The sequence below is a fragment of the Capricornis sumatraensis genome, chromosome 13, assembly GCF_032405125.1.
Source record: "Capricornis sumatraensis isolate serow.1 chromosome 13, serow.2, whole genome shotgun sequence".
In the NCBI taxonomy this organism is placed as follows: domain Eukaryota; kingdom Metazoa; phylum Chordata; class Mammalia; order Artiodactyla; family Bovidae; genus Capricornis; species Capricornis sumatraensis.
Genome location: NC_091081.1, coordinates 60,817,694 through 60,839,314, shown reverse-complemented (window position 1 = coordinate 60,839,314; position 21,621 = coordinate 60,817,694). Strand labels below are relative to the sequence as shown.

Below are 21,621 nucleotides of genomic sequence, written 5' to 3'. Positions count from 1 at the left end.
ATGATCCATGTAGCTTTTGTCACGTGTCTTCAGCATGATGATAGAATGGTCAATATTATAACTCCACTGCCGCCCACATGTGGGCTGTTGGCATGTGAAACACACTGAGTTCTCAGTGGACAGCAGTTTTTCACCTAAATGTCAGTAATGGTGTGACAAAACACGGCAGCTTTGGGAAATGTAGTCTCTGTCCTAAGGGTGGTGGTAGTTGCAGAGTTTAGTGATGAGGACATTGTTTCTGTATCAGGAGATAGATTATAAGGGTGTGGAACACAGTGCCGTTAGCTGGGTGCCAATGAGGTATTGCCAGTTTGCAATACCATGAGAGGTTGGTAACTCATGATTCGCTTGACATCATCAGCTTATGAGACTGTAACAGCTGTAACATAGAAGGGTACCTAAACAACAAAAATGTATTTGCTCACAGTTCTAGAGGCTAGAAGTCCAAGATCCAGTAGCCGGCCAGGCTGGTTCCTCCTAGCCTCTCTCCCTTGCTGGTTCCTCCTAGCCTCTCTCCTTGCCATGCAGACGGCCACCTTTTCGCTGTGTCCTCAGGGGGACTTTTTCTCAGTGCACGTGTGCTCATGGTATCTCTTCCTCTTTCTACAGGCATGTCAGGATGAAGAACAATAGGAACAAATCCCCAGGCGGGTTCTGGGACGGGGTCTTAGGTGCCCTGAAAGGGGCACGGTGGGCCTGCAGGTGACCCAGGGGTCAGTCTTCTCAGCACAGCCGACTGCCCATGTGCTACTGTCGAAAAATGTGCCTTATCTCTCATGAGTGATTAGGGTATCATGTCCCTCGTCCTGTCCTCTGCTGCTTCTTTCCCATGTTCGATACTAGACAAAGATGGCCTATACGTGTATTTCGTTTAAAAAAAAATACGAGTTTAAATCCTGATTCTACCACTTACTAGTTCAGTTTAAGCAAGTTACTAAATTTCTCTGTATATCAAATTTCTCATTTATGAAACTGAAATAAGACTTTATGCCCTCAACAGGATTGTCACAAAGGTTGAGTAAGAAAATTCACATAAGCAGCTAGCAAGGGACCCAGCACATGGCAGGCACATTTTAATTAGCTTTCCTCTTCTGTGATAGGGCAACACAAGAGAATTCAGGAGAAGAGGTTTGGAGAAGGAAGAATGGAGGAAAAAATTAAAAGTCCCACTTGTACATGAGTGAGTTGGCATCAATATACTGAAAGTTACAAAAGATTTGTCAACTTTAAACAATATCCTACATAACAGGTTGTAAACTAGGGCCTATGCAAAGCAGTACAATAGGAATTGTATTTTTTACCATTTAATATGATCATCATTACTGCCCTTATATTGTATAGTGACAGCAGTCAATTCCAAATGTATCCATTAAAATCTTCTGGTTAATATGTTAATAAATATTTTAAATTAATTAAAGGCACCACAAAGAGTTTTATAAGCTGTTATGGAATTTCTAGCTTCCTATGGCCCATAATGTAAGTCTGAACCTTCCAGCATGTATGATCTGGCACCTACTTACTCCTGAAGCCTCAGCCTTCCCACTTTCTATCCAGATTCTTCCCTCTAATGCCAGACTCCCACCATATTGAACTATTTTGGGTTTCTCCCTGGACTCTCACACATAGGGTGCAGTGCCTGGGACATACTTTTCCATCTTTTCACCTGGCTATTTCCTGATTACCTGTCATTCTCGGCAAAGCCTAAGCAAGGTATCCTATCCTTCTAGAAGTTATCCTATTTATCACTGTACGTTCAGTCCCTAACACAGAACCAGGCACATTAGGATTTCAGTAAATACTTGTTAGGTGAATAAATCAGTACTCAACCTAAATGCTATGAGTCGGACACGACTAAGCGATTTCACTTTCACTTTTCACTTTCATGCATTGAAGAAGGAAATGGCAACCCACTCCAGTGTTCTTTCCTGGAGAATCCCAGGGACAGGGGAGCCTGGTGGGCTGCCGTCTGTGGAGTCGCACAGAGTCAGACATGACTGAAGTGACGCAGCAGCAGCAGCAGCAGCAACCTAAATGCAAAGGGTCGTAATGATAGTTTTCCATTACATTACAGTTGTATAGCCTGTAAGTTTTCAAATTCTATTTGCATAGGGAAAAAAGTGGAAGTAGTCTATTCTTTATATTATATTATGTGCTACTTTATACACTGCATCATGTCTGAAGTGGGTTGAGGTTTGCTTCCTTCTTGTAACTGCTGTAAGGGATTTGTAGATGCCTCTGCAGCCATTCATTTTGAATTTGGTTTTTCAAAAGAAAAAAGAATCAAATATAGTGACTACTGTAACATAACAGAGAAAGAGGGTTCTCATAGGAAGGCCTTTCCTCTTAAATTTGTGTCTCTTGAAAATAAGCTTATCAAGGTATTTTTAAAGGTAGATTTAGATTGTTGATATAAAATACCAGAAAAAAATGGTATTTGCATAGAAGTACATCACAAAAAGATACATTGACAGTAAACCCAGATGATCACAATGAAATTATGTAATCTGGTTGTTCCATTGCATTTTTCCTATTGTATAGAAGTGTTGACCTTCTGGAGATTTTTTTTTTTTTCTGATGCCTCTGCTTAGCACAGGGAATGAGACCAAAGGTAGAATGAAACAATTTTAACAGTGAATGATGTGTGAGCTTCTTTTTTTTTATTTGCTTCACAAGTAATTTACTTAAAAAAAAAATTAACATCTGCTATTTTGAAGCTAATCTTAGTGTATTGAATGCGCATAACCATTTCTCAATCCCACAGCCTTTTATCTTGCTTCTCCTGCTGTGTTCCCACCACCCCTGATCCCATTAGCAAACCTTGAGACAGCCTCAGACTCACCAAAGTACTGCTTTGGTTTCAGCTGCTCTTCTGCAAGAGGAAGTGAATGTTGGGGGTTTTCTCTGTGGTACAGTTGTGATAAAGCTGTGGTGGTCTTATCTCTCCCTTAGGTAGTGGCTCTTTATGACTACACAGCGAATCGATCAGATGAACTAACCATCCATCGCGGAGACATTATCCGAGTGTTTTTCAAAGATAATGAAGACTGGTGGTATGGCAGCATAGGAAAGGGACAGGAAGGTTATTTTCCAGCTAATCATGTGGCTAGTGAAAGTAAGTTTTATGCTCCCTTCCTGGTTTACTAATATGGTATAACTGATAGTCCCAGATTTTATCATCTTCTGCTCTTTAACTTGCTGTCTTGTTACTTTTGCATATGTTTACCAATGGGGTATTGCTCTTCATTCTCATGTTGCAAAAAAAAAAGAGGGGGGCATTAGTACACTCAAAAGCTATGACATTCTGAGATTGGAATGCCGGCTTCATGGACTTCCCTTCCCAGGGGACCTGCCCATCTCGCTGCCAACCTCCTTCAGCCCCTTTCCTGGCCACCTGCTGCACACACACTGACGTCACCCTTCCTCCTGCCACTCCTAGGCTGACAGGCACCTAAGAACCTCTAGTTCTTCAACTCCCATTCTTTTTACGTTGTATCCCCAGGCTTAACTGGCACCTGATCAAAACAAAAAAAAGGCTGCAATAGATTGTTCCATTCTCAAGTAAATTAAGCCCTCATTTGTGAAAGGAAAAAGAAATGAGCTGGAGAAGAAATTCTAAATCCAAGTTTCTGAAAGCTGTAGATTTGCTACCAGGCCTTGAGAAAAGAAAACAGAAGTAACACAGACAGCTTGAAAACAAAGGGTAAAGACTATGAAACAAGGGGATAGTGTAGCAGCGCTTCTTCAGAGAAACATATCCCATGGATTGTCAATTCGCTGTGGGGTAGGAAAAGCAGAATGCTCAGGGGTCAGGAGAGCTGAGCGCTAATCCTGGCGTCACAGCTAAGACTGCCATACCTTCGTTTCTTCCCACAGAACAAGGAAGTCGAACTCCATTATCTCTAAGCTTTCTTCCAGAAGCACTAAAATCATATAGTTCTATTAATTAAAAATAGAATAGAGGCAGCCAAGAGAACACTCTCCATTTTGAATATTTACCAAGTCTTTTGTTTCTGCAAAGTAATTATTAAAATAATAGTTGGTTTGGGGCTAGTCTCTGAAACTCCATTCAGTCCAAACTATGGCTCAACAAAAGCACTATTAATTTCTAACATCAGTTCTAAATTTTTAAAGGAAAAGAAATAAAGGAAAGGAGGAAGAATTTCTTCCATGAATCCTGGGTGCTGGGGGCTAGGCCCAGATAAAATTATTTCTCTTGGGGCACCACCTTCCAGGTCTGCACCCAGCCCTTCCCATGGCTCCCTCCCCAAGAGCCCTGAATCTCACTATAACTCCTTCCCCTCCCTTGTTTATCTGCAGCTTTCAGGAAACTCCTCCCCTCCAAAGTGCTAAGTGTCTCGAAAATTACCCACTTTTCTCTCCCATAAAAAAATTCTTAATTTCCTTTGTGCCATGGTTTTAATTCTTTTTATCTGAGCATTAAATGGCTAATGACTCTTAAACTTTATCTGAAATATACTTCTATGTTTAAAGGAGTATGCAGACTGGAGAAAAGTTACAGCAGTGTGGAAGGAAGAAATCTGGAGACAGGTTAATTCCCAGGCCTCTCCCCTCCACTCAGCACTTCTCACTTCCCAGTCATCTCGGACAGCCACCTGGATGACCCAGTGATGGCTTCCCACAGCAGCTGGAATTCTGCAGGGGTAGCTGCTGTTTTTAAACCAAGAGATTTCTGCACAGTCTTAGTCACTCTGGAGAATATCTTTCATTTTAACTAGATATTATAATCAGTTATTTCTTCCAGATATAAGTGGAAACATTTAAAGTATTTTTCCACTTGATGGTATAAAATGATTCTGTATATCCAGGCAGGAGGGTATTAGATGCTAACTTTAGAATCTAGTTAGTTTGCAGAAATAACCTCTTAGGTTTGCACATGTTGAAAAACTATAGATGTTTGATCCACAGGGGATTAAAGATTCAATAAAACTTGGTTTTATTCCATAAGAAGCAAAGTGGGACTTACAAAGCATACTACAGTAACCATGCTTGGTGGCTGTGTGCAGAAAGCAGTTCCATGTCTCAAGAAGTGGATGTCCTTCTGATGCTGTGATTCCTTATTGTACTTCAGAATAATTGATGGGGGTTTTTTTGCATTAGTCATTGCTTATTGAGAAAGGCTTGCAAAGGCCAGAACAAACAAAAAATTTTCAGACAACCTGAGAATATGACTGAATTCTCAGTTCATCAGGTGTTCTTTTCCTTTCTTTTTATCCTGCTTTTTACCTGAATGTAACAAAAACTCACCTGCCCAGTTTTAACATTTGAGGGAAAATGACTGTCAGCAGCATATTCCACTCTGAAAATAGTAGGAGAAATTCTCCTTTATCCAAAACCAGTTATACAAAGCAGATGCTCTGAGGGAGCATGTGTGTATATGTGTGTGTACATACACACATAACCTCTTTCAACCATTCAGTTGAAAGCCCTATCCAATAAGAGAATGGTATAATAGAAGACATTGGTACCTTGTTATCACAAAGGACATTTCCCTTGTATCTTAAGCCACTGGAAAGGGAAATTAGATCAGCCTCCATTAATCACATCTAACATCCTTTCCAGTAAGAGACAAACCCATAATAAAATCAACCTATATACAAAGCCCATTAATGTAGCTCATAATTTTAGAATTTTGATCAGGTTCAATTTTGGTTCAATTTTGAACTCTTTGTCTCAATTCAGAGTTGCCCATCATTTAACCAAAACAGATTTCCTTTTTAGCCTTTTAAAATTCCCACGTAACTGTTTAGATTCAACACCATGCATATAAGTGGATTATACCTTAGATTATAACCTTAGATTATAAGAACTTTAGACCAAATACCATGAGTAGATTCTGTGTCATACATACTCCCAGTCCCATGTTTGTTTATTTCATACCATATTTGCAAATTATCCTTTATCCACCTCCACCTGGCAAAATCCTACCTATCTTTTAGTCTGACAGCCCTGCTGCTTTTTCCATTAAGCCTGTACCCTCTGCACATCAGAACTTGTCTTTGTTACTGTCTCTGTTCAGAACAGTATCACACTCTGTTGTATATTGCAGTTCACTGTGAACACATCTGTCTCGGACTAGATTGTAAGCTCCTTGAGAGCAAAGACTGTCCTTGGTCATCTTCAGAGCTCCTCCAGCAGTACCCGGCCGATGATCTTGCATATAGCAGGTTCTCGGTAAATGTGTATTAAGATAAAACGAAATAAGCAGCTGCATGACCGCACACATAGTCAGTAAAAATGAGACTTCCTACATTTCTGAAACCGGCTGATCAAGACTTGCCTATCGTAAGTTGTGCTCTTTGGATAACGAAGACTGTGAGTTGCCTTAATGAAAAGTGCTGGGACACCTTATCGTGACATCAAGGACATGAATAGCAGTGTCTTTAGTAGCCTGTCTGCTCCTCTCCATTGTTGTTTTGCCCCCACAGAACGGCGCTCCTCAATTTGATGATGTGAATTCTTTGTTCCATTCTAGCACTCTATCGAGAACTGCCTCCGGAGGTAAAGGAGCGATCCCCTCCTTTAACCCCTAAGGAGAAAGCCAAAATGGAAAAAGCTCTTCCAGCTCCGCAGAAGGTAAATGTTTTCGAGTATATGTATTCCATGTACTTTGATTTTCACCCTCCCTGGATGAAATACTACTTCATTTTTCATGCTTATACCCTTCATTGCTTATATTATTATTTCTTCTAATATTGCCACCAACATTATGAAATATATAAGGCAAATCTTTATTATAGCCATTTTCCAGATAAGGAAACTGAGGAGGCTCAGAGAGATTAAAGTAAACCCCTAAGTCACAGCCCAAGTGATAGGATGCGAACCCAAAGCGGAACTTGAAACTTTTAGTGTCATGCTATTTCCGCTCAATGCACGTTTCTGTTACTGTGATACTGACACTGTCAGCAGCCTCACCTGAGGGGTCTACAATTATGCTAAAAAAACACTGGGGCCCACAGAATAAAGATGCTCTATCTTTCTAGAGCATTCCTCTTACTTGTTAGTAATTTTAAATGTTTTCAGGTTAAAATAAACATGGATATATAGTCAGCCAGAGAAATGTCATGATTTTTTAGCCTGTGCGATCAACTCCTTAAGGATATCAGGCAGAATTCTGATGCCGGTAGTGCTTTGGTAGAAAAGTTTATAAGCACTGTACCACCATATATATTACTTATTTAACTTATTATGAGACATTAACTCTTACCTTAGGCTGAGTAACTTTGGTTCTTTTTGACTCCATAAACTGGCAGGCATGTACATGTATATATATATATATATATATATATACATGGAGAAGGAGATGGCAACCCACTCCATTGTTCTTGCCTGGAGAATCCCAGGGACGGGGGAGCCTGGTGGGCTTCTGTCAATGGGGTCGCGTAGAGTATATACACACACATATATATATATAAATAAATACCATGTCATGATAGGCTTTCTGACAGTTGAACCTGTCATGTATTTTTCTGCCATTCATTCTGTATTTGTTGAGTGCTTACTTCTGTGCTAAGCACACTTTAGTCCTCACTGAAACAAGATTGAGTAGCCAAGGCACCTGCCCTTGAGGAGCCTACAGGCTGATGGGTGAGACCTCTGCAAGCAGGCGATTTCAGCAGACTATGGTGGGAGCTATAATGAAGATCTAATCCTCTAAATATGCCCTAGGGAGTCCAGGAAGAGTTCCCGGAGGAGGTCAGGCTTGAGCTGAGGCTTATAGGATGAAAAAGGATGTGCTAGGTAAATGATCTTAGAAAAAACATTCTAGTGGAGGGAATAGTTTGGGTAAGGTATGATATGGGATAGTTGTGTGTAGGGAGCACAGGGCCTGATGAAAAGAAGGGTAAGTGAAATATAGGAGCCAGGCCTAGCATGCTCTGCTCAGATGCTTAGACTGTAGCCTTCAGACAGAGGGGATTCCCTGGAGAAGGAGTGACATGTACAGATTTGCAGGAGAAAAATACCCTTCTGGTGGCAGCATGGTGGTTGGATTAGAGGGAGCTGGGAAATTGGTGAAGAAGCCATTGAAAAGAATACATAAAAACCTGAACTATTAGAGATGGAGGGGAGATGTCATAAGGTAAAGCTGACAGGATTTTATGATTGATTAGATATGATTAATTAAGTTGGAATCTAGGATTATGCTAAGGCTTATTATACAGCTACAGGGATAGTGGTACCACAGAAATAATAAAGGAATAAGGAGAATTTGGGGAGATAGAGAAAGGGAATGTTGGGAGTAGGATGTGATGAGTTGTTATAGGTATCTTGATTTGTTAGTGGTGTCTCTAGAGCTCCAGATAGAAATATTCACTGGGGAGCTAGTAATTCAGGACTGAAATTTGAGAGACGGTAGAGCTTCAGAATAAAATGAGGGAGTTAATGTATTCATTGAATTACATGAAGAAAGTTGAAGTTTGTAATAAAGGAGATAGCATAGAGCAAAGAGTTCTGAGAGAAGGCAGTCAAGGACAGAATCCCAGTTGAACATTAACTAGGATTTAAGGGACAGTCAGGTGAAGGGCTTCCCCTGTGGCTCAGCTGGTAAAGAATCCACCCGCAATGTGGGAGACCTGGGTTTGATCCCTGGGTTGGGAAGATCCCCTGGAGAAGGGAACGGCTACCCACTCCAATTCTGGCCTGGAGAATTCCATAGTCCATGGGGTCGCAAAGAGTTGAACATGACTGAGCAACTTTCACTTCACAGGTGAAGGGAAGATTAAGAAAGAATAATCAAAGGAGAAAGAAGGGGAAAAAAGAAGTGGCCTGGAAGCCAGGGGGAAAGAGAGGTTCAAGGAGGGTACAGTCAAGAGTGTCAGAAACAGCTGGTCATGTGGGGTCTCAGCATGTAGTCACCAAGGACCTGGCACACAAGCGGTAGTGTCAGGGACTGACAGTACTGTGATGAGGATTGATGAATAGAACAGGCCTCCGCAGGTGAACCTGTGGAAGACACTCCCAGAGCCTCACTTAGAGAAAACCAAAGTGGTGGCTAGAAGGATGACCTGGTTCCAGGAATTACTTTCTAAATACTGGAATGACATAAAAGCACATCCGGAGTTGTCAAAGCCAAGGGGACAGGTTCACGTTGAAGGCAGATAAAGACAGCACACGTGGATCTTAGCAGAAGCAGGAGCTTTCCATTGGAGAGACCGGTTGATAGATTAGTCTTGGCTTAGAGCAGTGGTTCTCCACCGAGGGTGATTTTTGCCTCCCAGGACACATCTGGCAATGCTTGGAGAAATTTCTGCAAATATCAGCAAGGTGAGGGGTGCTACTGACGTCTAGTGGGTGGGGGTCACAGATTTGGCTAAACATCATAGCATCCCCAGGACAGCCCCCTCCATAAAGGAGTGTTGTCTGGCCGTGCTGAGCATAGAGCTGCTGGTGCTGCTGCTGCTGCTAAGTCGCTTCAATCGTGTCTGACTGTGCGACCCCATAGATGGCAGCTCACCAGGCTCCTCCGTTCCTGGGATTCTCCAGGCAAGAGTACTGGAGTGGGTTGCCATTGCCTTCTCTGGAGCATACAGCATTACCCCTCTAAAACAGGTAAACATAAAAGAGGATACAGGTAAGTTGATAGCGTGGAAGCTTAGAAATTGAGAAGATCTCCATGTTCTCCAAACCAGGAAGGTGGGTCTGCTTCCAGTGTGAGGGTCATAGGAGTGAGACAGGAAGAATAGTGACTGTGAGAATACCTGTAATGACAGCAGGAGCAGGGCTCACTGGGGACAAATAAAGAGATTCCTGAGTAGTTCTGAGAGCTACTGTTTGAAGACCATAAAAGCCTTGGTGGCACCTTTCCGTGTTGTTGGGTTATCCCTTCAGTAATCCTCAGCCTCTAGGCCTGGCAGTGGAGAAGGCAGATTTGGTCTGATGCATAATTGGAGGTTTTGTGGGTGTGACGGAGAACAAGAGGAGAAGAGACTTGATAGCATTGGTCAAGCAGTCGCAGGAGTGACCCACCACGGAGGATCAGCCAGATAAGAAAGGACGTGGAATTGAGAGAACACTGGCAGACTTAGCAAGGTTGCAGCAAGCCACCCACACTCCAGGGGCAGCATAGTGTGAGACAGGAAAGGAATTAGCCAGCTGAAACGATGACCTGTAAATCCAGGAGCTATCTTGCTTATTTAATATATCAGATGCCGGGCAGCTCAAAGTTATGATAAATCCACTGAGTTGTGTATAAGAGCTGGGGTGAAATTGAAGGACATGTCAATAGAATTGAGCTGGTCAAGGAATTAGAGTTATTGGTTGGGCAGGTTGTTCTCTTCGACGTTAAAATTCCAGGACAGTCATAAGAGTTGGGAGGAAGAGGGTACAGGTGAACCAGGAGCGGAAGTTCTTAATTCTTGTGTAAAGCAGATGTTTCAACCTTAGCTTCACATTAAAGTCACCTGAGAAATTTAAAAAAAAAAAAAAAGGCCTGCATTCACATCCACAGATTGATTTAATTGGGCTGGAATAGGGCCTTGGCATGGGTAGATTGCAGAAACTTTCCAGGTGATTTTAATGCACAACCAACATTAAGAACCATTGTGTAAGAGTGACCACAAGTCTGAAGGAAAGAGCTGCAAAGATACATACAGGATGTTATAGCCAGATGTCAAGGTATAACATAACAGCCTAAAATCAGCAGTGGAGAGCTAAGAGGAGACTGCTGTTAACTCCAGCCCCCATGGTTCATGGCTGGCTTATGTGTGAATGAACAGCTTATGCTGCAGAGAATTGAAACACAAACAGTTCTTGGTAAAACTCCAGTTACAGATCCAGCAAGGATTTATGGCAATGGTTGCCTATAATAGTATGGGGAATACAGTGGATGCAGTTGGAAGGATTGGCATAGAATTTGGCCGTGGGCAGATGTCACATGTGTAATAGTATCCATTGTTTGAAATTCACCGTATTTGAGAATTTAGGAAGATGCTAATATAAATTTAACCTAAAGACATACATGCAGTGAAAGCATTTAACACATCGGCATGGAGTCATCATAACAACCAACAAGATTTGTATTCTGTGTCAGGAACTGGATGAGATGCTTTGAAAGACACGGCCTTTACTTACGTTGGCTTACTGGTATTCCCCACCTGTGCCTCAGGCTGAACTTGGACACTGAACGCACCTTAGTGTGTTCCTCTCCAACAACCCTGAGCTACTTCTCCCTCAGCCAGAGGAGTTACAAGGAACTCCGGCAGTGCCTCACTGGCTGCCGCGCCCTGATGCGCCTGTGCTCCTATGGAAGGAGACCTCTTCCTGCCTCTGAGACTCCCCGGTTCTCGCTGCCTGTGCCGCGCTTGCCGCACCGTAGTCTCAGTCTAGACTGTAACTGATTTTTTAAATTGTGTGTGCCTTGTCTTCTCACAGACTGATCTTCATGCTGGAAATAGACCTTTATATTATATCCCAACAGACAGTTCTTCAGATACCCCACTTGACCCTTGAGATCTGCTTCAGGCTGTCCCACTGCTGCCCAAACCCTAATTCTGGTAGATCCAAAGAACTTGTAGATGTGCTCGTAAAACATTTAAAAACATAAATAGGTAGAGTAAGGATGTGTTAGAGGCTAGGAATACATTTAGGGAAAGAAGAAGAAAAATTCTCCTGGAGAAGATGGAGCTCAAATAAGGCTTTAAGGCTTAAGATACAAGGATTTCTTTTGTTGAAGAACATAATTTGATCTACTTTATCTGAATCCATGTATTAGACTACCAATCAACCAGTGAAGTTGCTCAGTCATGTCCAACTCTTTGCAACCCCATGGACTGTAGCCTACCAGGCTCCTCCATCCATGGAATTTTCCAGGCAAGAGTACTGGAGTGGGTTTCCACGTCCTTCTCCCAACCCAGGGATTGAACCCAGGTCTCCCGCATTACAGGCAGTCACTTTACTGTCTGAGCCACTAGAATCTTACATATATGTATTTGTCTTCACATGTGGAACATACCACATGAATAGTTAGACACTGTTTTACATCCCTTTTGGAGAAAGTATAAAGAATGATCTAAGCTTATGTGAGAAGTTCCCCGGGAAACGTTAATGCTGTCCCAGGTAACCAAAATGCCTTGGGTATACTCTTGAGTCATGACGCAAACAGCCAGCCCTTGAGAAATGTGTAACTGGGCTTCCTTAGCACCTGGCATAGTTGCATTTCTTCAGTTTAGTTTCTTTATCAGAGTATGTATGGTTTGATTTTATCAAGATCCTGCCTTATAAACCTACCACAAATTCTATCAGATGTTTAATTTCATGTGCAAGTTTTATTTTTATTATCATATATGAGATAAGTTTTTTCTTGAAAAAAGGACATGAAAAGTGATCTCTGATAAGTGACTAGAATTGAGGGCGAATTGGAGAGTGGGTCCTAAGTTCATAGAACTATAGAATTGGTGACATGGAAGGAACCTTAGAGATCAACCCTGGTGATTCTAGTCAGCTCCTTTTTGTAGATGAGGAAACCAAGATAGATCCAGAGAGGTTATAAGGAGTTCGTTCAGAACAACCTTGCTGGTAGAAGCCCAGCCTCCGTGCTCTCAGGCCAGACCCTTCGACCTCCACGTCTAGTCAGCAACACAGGCAGACAGCTGCTGCTGCACAGCTAGCCACGTTTTGCATTACATTGCCTTTTTTTAACATGATAAGTTTGCTTATTGGCTGTGCTGGGTGTTTGTTGCTACACGGGCTTTTCTCTAGCTGTGGAGAGCAGGGGCTACTCCCTAGTTGCTGTGCGCAGGCTTCTCGTGGTGGCTTTGCTTGTTGAGCAGTAAGGGCTCTAGGGTGTGTAAGCTTCAGTAGTTGTGGCCCATGGGCTCAGTGGTTGCAGCTCCCAGGCTCTGGAGTGCAAGCTCAGCGGTAGTGGCACAGGGGATTAGTTGCTTTGCAGCATGTGGGATCTTCCTGGATCAAGGATCTAACCGATGTCTCCTTCATGGGCAAGTGGATTTTTTACCGCTGAGCCACCAGGGAAGCCCTCTTGCTGCATTTTTACATCCCTTTTTATGTTTGTTTCATTGTACCCTTTCTTCATGTGGAAGCCTGTAGAATCATATTGTCTGTACTTGTTAAGAAAAAAAGGAAAGAAACCCCTTCAATAGTTTGTTTTTTTTTTTAATTTCTATTCAAACTATAGAATAAGAAGTAAAATTATACCATTTGGCAGCTGCTAAATCTTCTAAGTCCTTCCAAGTGGAACACACCTGTTGTGTCGCTCAGTGTACCAGATACCTTCCAACATTTCATCTGGTTCATTGAAGTGCTGGCAGGTGATGGCAGCATTTGGCTTTTCCTCTGCAAGAGGAGAGGATGAGTCTTGTTCATTACACTCCACAAATGGCCAGAGATTCCCCAAATTAACATGTACCACAGGGGTATAGGAGAATGTTTTCTCAGCCTCATTCTAGAAAATCTTCATCGTAGCATGCTGTAAATTTACATCTTATAGAAGGAAGAGTATTGGTGCTATCAGGGAGAAAAGCAACTCAGGAGGTTTGGGAAAACAGAAGTGCTGACAACTTTCATTTGTGTTTATACTATGAACTCTTTTTAGGCTTCTTATTTTTGCTAGCCTAAGTACTAACCTACATCATTCATGTATTAGTGGAGGAAAGTTGTAGTTAAAGTTCCTTTTGTAAAATTTTTATTTATACTATGAAAGTAATATATGCTCATAGTTTTAAAAATCCAAACAATAGAGAATAGTGTAAATGAAAGATAAAAATTCCTGTATCCTGCTAACATTATCTTTACTCTGTTTCTTGCATACCCTGTTAAAGATGTTATCTGAATATATGGATACATGTCTGTTCATGTCTGTTCTTTGTTTTGATGAAACTAGGATCATAATATTTTTATTTCACCAATATATCTTTGACATCATTTTTAATTTTTTTGAAGTATAGTTGACATACAATGTTAGTTTCAGACGTGTGACATGGTGATTCAACATTTAAATATATTATGAAGTGATCACCACAGTAAATCTAGTAACCATCTGTCACTATACAAAATTATTATAATCTTATTGACTATATTCCTTATGCTGTAATTTATTTCGTAACTGGAATTTTGTGCCTCTTAATCCCCTTCACCTGTTTCTCCCATCCCCCCTCCCGTATGTATCTGAGCCTGTTTTTGTTTTGTTTGTTCATTTGTTTTGTCTTTTCGATTCCACATGTAAGCGAAATCATAGGATATTTGTCTTTCTCCGTCTTACTTATTTCTCTTAGCATAATACCCTCTAGATCCATCCATGTTTTCACAAATGGCAAGATTTTATTCTTTTTGTGTCCATTATATATACCACATCATCTTTGTCCATTCATCTGTCCATGGACACTTAGCTTGCTTCGTATCTTGGCTATTGTAAAGAACGCTGCAGTGAACGTAGGGATACATGCATTTTTTGAAATAGTGCTTGTGTTTTCTTCAGGTAAATACCCAAAAGTGGAATTGCTGAATTATATGGTAGTTCTCTTTTTAATTTTTCGAGGAACCTCCCCTACTGTTTTGCCACAGTGTCTGTAAAAATTTACATTCCCACCGACAGTGCACAGAGGTTTCATTTTCTCTGCATCCTCGCCAACACCTGCTATTTTTTGTCTTTTTGAGGATAGCAGTTCTAATGGGTGTGAGGTGATATCTCACTGTGATTTTGATTTGCATTATCCTGATGACAACTGATATTGAGCATCTTTTCATGTACCCGTTAGCCGTCTGGATGTCTTCTTTGGAAATATATCTGATCAGATCCTCTGCCCATTTTTCAATTGGATTGTTTGTTTGTTTATTAGATATTAAGATGCATGTGTCCTTTTGAATATTAACCCCCTATTGGATACATCACCAAACTATCTACTCCCATTCAGGATGCTGCCTTTTCATTTGTTAGTGGTTTACGTCACTGCACAAAAGCTTTTTAGGGAGATGCAATACCATTTGTTAGGGCTTTCCGGGTGGCTCGGTGGTAGGGAGTCCACGTGCAATGAAGAAGACGTAGGTTCAATCCCTTAGTTGGGGAAGATCCCCTGGAGGATAAAATGCCAACCCACTCAAATATTCTTGCCTGGAAAATCCCATGGACAGAGGAGCTTGCTAGGCTACAGTTCCTAGGGTCACAAAAATAAAGTCCATAGCATAGGGTCACAAAGAGTCGGACACAACGGAGCATGGAGTACATTTGTTAGTTTTTGCTTTTGTTGTCCTTGCCTGAGGAAACAGATCCAAAAATATTACTAAGACCCACGTCAGAGTGTTTACTGCCAGTATTCTCTTTGAGGAGTTTTATGGTTTCGGGGCTTACATTTAAGTCTTTAGTTCATTTTGAGTTGTTGTTGTTGTTTTTTTTTTTAATAAAAATATCTAGGTATCTGTTCTTATTACCAGAGGTAATTCTGTTCTTTTTATACTTTCAAGATACTGAAATATCTAGTTATCTTTTTTTAATACCTAAAATGCCCAGGGTGTATTTTTTTTACATTTCTGAGAGTGCTTAGTTTTCTTCTTTTTTAATTTCTAAAAAATGAAACCTATAATAAAAGAGTACCTTCTAATATCAGTAAATTTTCAATGTTAATGCAACCAATTATGTTTTTGTGTAAGTACCAGGCATATAGTAACAGTTATGCATAGGAATATTAGATTATTTCTATGAATGTGGAGAAATTACTGTGATGTTTTATGTCTTTCTCTAAAAACTCATTAAATGAATAATATTTTTTTATTCTAAGATAAGTGTTAAAATATCCATCATAGCTCATCTCTTCATGAGAGAAAAGTGTTTTAATTATTTTCAAAATTTTACTTTAGCATATAGAGTCAAAGAGAGCAGGCTTGGTTAATTCAGAAGAGCTGACTTCCAAACTGAACTGCATGCTCCACTTATATTCAGGAACAGCTGTTTTCTTGTCTAGTCCAAAATAAGAACAGAGAACCCCAAAGCATCAGATAACTCCATGGTAGTTCCTCTTCCAGCTGAACACATGCACACAAAATTTTACATTGATTATTCTGTCAACCTATCAGGAAAATAGTAGGCAGTGAATAAGTTGCCTTCGGTGTACATGTTTGTGCCTTATTCTACAAAATATCGGACTTTTATTTACCCTCTTCATCCCCAAAGTAGACTTTATTAAACCCTGGATTAATTATGCTCTGTATCACTGTTTTTAAAAATCACTTCAAATAGAAAAAAATTTTCTGTTTACTTCTCCTTGTAACAGAAGTATATCCGTATTATTTTTTTTTTTAAATTTTAAAATCTTTAATTCTTACATGTGTTCCCAAACATGAACCCTCCTCCCACCTCCCTCCCCATAACATCTCTGTGGGTCATCCCCATGCACCAGCCCCAAGCATGCTGTATCCTGCGTCAGACATAGACTGGCGATTCAATTCTTACATGATAGTATACATGATAGAATGCCATTCTCCCAAATCATCCTACCCTCTCCCTCTCCCTCTGAGTCCAAAAGTGGGAATTATATGATTTTATTACTGTGCTGATGTCCAACAGCAAATTTATAATAGACAGTGGTAGATTTTTCCAGCTACCTAAAAGTTAGTTAACATACACTAAATCATTGAATACAATCGTAACACGACTGAAGTGACTTAGCAGCAGCAGCAGCAATGCTAAAGAATAAAATCAATTTACATCTTTTCACTTTAATAATTCATTTATCAAAGAAAATACAGTTGATTAAACCTCTAATTTATTATATCAGATAGACAAAAATTACTATATGCTTAATTCACTTTAAAATTCAGGGAATATTTGAACTTTTCTTTCGTTATCTGAAGAGAACTAAGTCAAAATTTTAACTTATAAGTAAATAAGCATTCAAGTGCTTGTTGGTTTCCCCTAAAAAATCTCAGTGCAGACACTGATATTTCTTTTTCTCTCCATAATTTGGTTCAATAACTTATAAATATTTAAAGGAAAAAAATGTCAATTGTTTTAAAAAAGTGTTATTTACATTTGAAAAATATATTTAGTCTAGAGAGATACGATGCCCTGCAAAGAAAGTGAGTGGACGACTTCCTTGGTGGTTCAGTGGATGAGAATCTACCTGCCAGTGCTGGGGATATGTGTTCAATCCCTGGTCTGGGAGGAGCCCACATGCCATGAGGCAGCTAAGCCGGTGGGCCACAACTACTGGAGCCCGTGGTCCAGAGCCCTCGAGCCGCAGGTGCTGAAGCTCGTTCACCTAGAGCCTGTGCACCACAGTGAGAAGCCCATGCACCACAGTGAAGAATAGCCCCTGCTTATCTCAACTGGAGAAAGCGAGCACACAGCCACAAAGACCCAGAGCAGCCAAAAATAAATACATAAATGATTTTTTAAAAGCATTTTTAAAAAAAGGAAAGTGAGTGGGATCCCCCATGATATTACAGTAGCAAAGCCAGCGTGAGTCTCCTCACAAGCACAGATTCCACTCCCAATAATAAAGTCCCTAAACGTTCTCCATACCATTTCTCTCCTGTATGGAGCCCATCTTTGCATGAAATGTTCCCTTGGTATCTCTGATTTTCTTGAAGACATCTCTAGTCTTTCCCATTTTATTGTTTTCCTCTATTGCTTTGCATTGATTGCTGAAGAAGGCTTTCTTATCTCTCCTTGCTATTCTTTAGAACTCTGCATTCAGATGCTTATATCTTTCCTTTTCTCCTTTGCTTTTCACTTCTCTTCTTTTCACAGCTATTTGTAAGGCCTCCCCAGACAGCCATTTTGCTTTTTTGCATTTCTTTTTCCTAGGCATGGTCTTGATCCCTGTCTCCTATACAGTGTCGTGAACCTCCATCCATAGTTCATCAGGCACTCTATCTATCAGATCTAGGCCCTTAAATCTATTTCTCACTTCCACTATATAATCATAAGGGATTTGATTTAGGTCATACCTGAATGGTCTAGTGGTAGTGGACATGGAACAACAGACTGGTTCCAAATAGGAAAAGGAGTACATCAAGACTGTATATTGTCACCCTGCTTATTTAACTTATATGCAGAGTACATCATGAGAAAAGCTGAGCTGGAAGAAGCACAAGCTGGAATCAAGATTGCCGAGAGAAATATCAATAACCTCAAATATGCAGATGACACCACCCTTATGGCAGAAAGTGAAGAGGAACTAAAAAGCCTCTTGATGAAAGTGAAAGAGGAGAGTGAAAAAGTTGGCTTAAAGTTCAACATTCAGAAAACTAAGATCATGGCATCCGGTCCCATCACTTCATGGGAAACAGATGGGGAAACAGTGGAAACAGTGTCAGACTATTTTTTTGGGCTCCAAAATCACTGCAGATGGTGACTGCAGCCATGAAATTAAAAGACACTTACTCTTTGGAAGGAAACTTATGACCAACCTAGATAGCATATTGAAAAGTAGAGACATTACTTTGCCAACAAAGATCTGTCTAGTCAAGGCTTTGGTCATGTGTGGATGTGAGAGGAGTGGACTTTGAAGAAGGCTGAGCGCCAAAGAATTGATGCTTTTGAACTGTGGTATAGGAGAAGACTCTTGAGAGTCCCTTGGACTACAAGGAGATCCAACCAGTCCATTCTGAAGGAGATCAGTCCTGGATGTTCATTGGAAGGACTGATGCTAAAGCTGAAACTCCAATACTTTGGCCACCTCATGCGAAGAGTTGACTCATTGGAAAAGACCCTGATGCTGGGAGGGATTGGGGGCAGGAGGAGAAGGGGACGACAGAGGATGAGATGGCTGGATGGCATCACCAACTCAATGGACATGGGTTTGGGTGAACTCCGGGTTTTGGTGATGGACAGGGAGGGCTGGCGTGCTGCAGTTCATGGGGTTGCAAAGAGTCGGACACGACTGAGCGATTGAACTGAACTGAACTGAAACGTTCTCCACAGAGGAACTCTAAAAACCTCCAGAATCTCTCTTGCCCTCCAAGAACCCGTGAAATCTTAATTCTGTTGAAGGTCTGTCACAAGTTTTGCTATTCATTCTCCTCTTGCACCTCTTCTGCAGTCAGTGTCTGTTGATGAGGGTAACTTAGCCTGTGCGTTGTCTCTTCCCCTGCAGCTCTGTTTCTTGCTACTTTGGGCAGTGCTCTTAACCCCCCACAGAGTGAGACCCCACTAATTCCTTGTCCTCTTAATTTCTCTCTCCTAGATAATTGCTAGTGGTTTTAGTCTCATCTCCCCAAAGTAGGTTTGGGGAATATTTCATTTTCCAAGGGCTTCCCTGGTAGCTCAGCTGATAAAGAATCCACCTGCAATGTAGGTGGTTCAATTCTTGGGTTGGGAAGATCTGCTGGTTCACTTCTTGGGTTGGGAAGATCCGCTGGAGAAGGGATAGACTACCCACTCCAGTATTCTTGGGCATCCCTGGTGGCTCAGCTGGTAAAGAATCCACCTGCAGTGTTGGAGACCTGGGTTTGATCCCTGGGTTGGGAAGATTCCCTGGAGAAGGGAATGGCTATCCACTCCAGTATTCTGGCCTGGAGAATTCCATGGACAGAACAGTCCATGGATCACAAAGAGTTGGACAAGACCGAATGACTTTCACTTTTCACTTTCATTTTCTTTGATGTCTTCCTAACTCCCTCACTTAAAATGTGTACAAAACAATGTTAGGGCAAAGTTGTTTTGCAGTGTAGCAACCCACTGATTTTCAACTGGTTTGAGTCTCTGAGCCCATCTCATTTTCTTATACAAATCTTCCATGGAAACTTAGTTTAGAGAATAATATAAATTCTCAATTATGTCTTCATAATTGTTTCAATAAACCGTGATAAGTATTTGAAGGACTCTTTCATGATTCTGAGAAGGCAAGTTTAGATTCTAATCTTTGAACAATGAGACACATAAAAGTATAAAATACGTGATGCTGTACTGGATGAAACCAATGTGCTTCTTGGCCCACACTTTCTCTGACAGTGATTTTAAGTTCTGTTTGATAGTATAATACAGTCTTTGCTCTCCATGATGATCAAAAGTTAACCGTAACATCCCTCTTATAATCTATTACAAATCTAAATTTTGAAAGATGTCATTGGGAAAACTTCCCACCAGTTATTCCAAGCTGTAAATTGCCCTTTAGATAGTGGTGGAATTGATTGCTATCACTCCCCCTGTCTTTTGACTTAACAGTCAGCGTGACCCTTGTTTTAGAAGTTCTGTGATACCCTAACTCTGCTGTCCTCTTGTTTTGTCAGGCAATTATGTGTTTCTCAGCCTGGGCACCGTTGGCATTTGGAGCCAGACAATTCTTTGTTCAGAGGGAGTGTGTTGTGTATTGTAGGATGTTGAGCAGCCTTCCTGGCCTCAACCCTTTAGATTCCAGAAGCACTAACCCCCTCCAATTGTGACAATCGAAAATGTCTTCTAGACATTTTCCCTGGGGATCAAAATTACCCCACCCATACCTGAAAGCAACTGCTCTGTTTTAATAGAAATATATATAATATTTTGTATACATATGATTATATGTGTTTTTCCTCAAATTACAATTTTGATTTTAAGATCTTGATATAGGAAACTTTGCTTTTATTTTCCCATTGCCTGCAAGTATGTAAGTAGTGTTGTTGGAGTTACATACTACACAACTTAAAAACGACAGCTTCACATAAAGATGTATCTAGGTATGTGAGGCTCAGTGTGATGAATGAATATAAAGTGTGTCAATTTGCATTCTATCATGTATACTATCATGTAAGAATTGAATCGCCAGTCTATGTCTGACGCAGGATACAGCATGATTGGGGCTGGTGCATGGGGATCACCCACAGAGATGTTATGGGGAGGGAGGTGGGAGGGGGTTTCATGTTTGGGAACACATGTAAGAATTAAAGATTTTAAAATTTAATAAATAAATAAATAAAATAAATAAATAAATAAATTTATATGTCACTTGACTATCTTTTATTTCCTTTGCTTAAGAAACTTGGCTGAATGCTAATCTTTACATAAGCTGTGGAAAATTAACTATTTGCTAATGTTCTTATTGTTGCCCTCCCCTCCTCTTCGTATGGTAAAGATTCTGCCTGCAGTGCAGAAGACCCAGGTTCTATCCTTGGGTCAGGAAGATCCCCTGGAGAAGGAAAGAGCTACCCTGCTTAAGTGTTTTTGCCAGGAGAATTCCATGAACAGAGAAGCCTGGAGGGCTGTAGTCTATGGGGTCACAAAGAATCAGACTTGACTAAACACACACAAAAACATTGTTCTTAATTGTTGCTACTTAGCAATCCCAATAACATGATTGTGGTTGTCCCTGATTTTAACATGGTTCTCCAGTTGACCTAAAAAGGGAAGAGTCTTTTTCTATTTGAATGTCTTTTTTTATTCTCATAAACCATGTGTACAATGGAAGCCCTCTGAACATATTGGAACAGATTTGTTTTTTATCACTCTCTTACTAAACGTTTTTGCACTTGATGAGTCTCTTCTTTCTTTTACTTCTGTTTCTGCTTCCTCGTTACTTTGGGTGTGTTTAAACGGCACCCTCCTACCCACTGCTGTATCTCCCACAAAGGAGAGAGGGTGTTTGATCAACCTCCAAAGGTTGGCATCTCACTTGTAAGAAAATGCTCTCTCCCGCCAACTTGCAGAATCACTGACCGAAAAGCAGTTTCGATCCC

The 21,621-nt window shown here is 40.8% G+C and overlaps 1 protein-coding gene across 1 annotated transcript in view; it reads left to right on the top strand.

Moving 5' to 3' along the window:
• AHI1 (Abelson helper integration site 1) overlaps positions 1–21,621 on the top strand; it is a 232,452-nt gene that overhangs the window by 173,793 nt on the left and 37,038 nt on the right. Inside the window, exons 21-22 of the mRNA XM_068984959.1 lie at positions 2,950–3,112; positions 6,494–6,594. Of these exons, the coding sequence (XP_068841060.1) occupies positions 2,950–3,112; positions 6,494–6,594 (264 nt within the window). The remainder of the gene's footprint in view (positions 1–2,949; positions 3,113–6,493; positions 6,595–21,621) is intronic.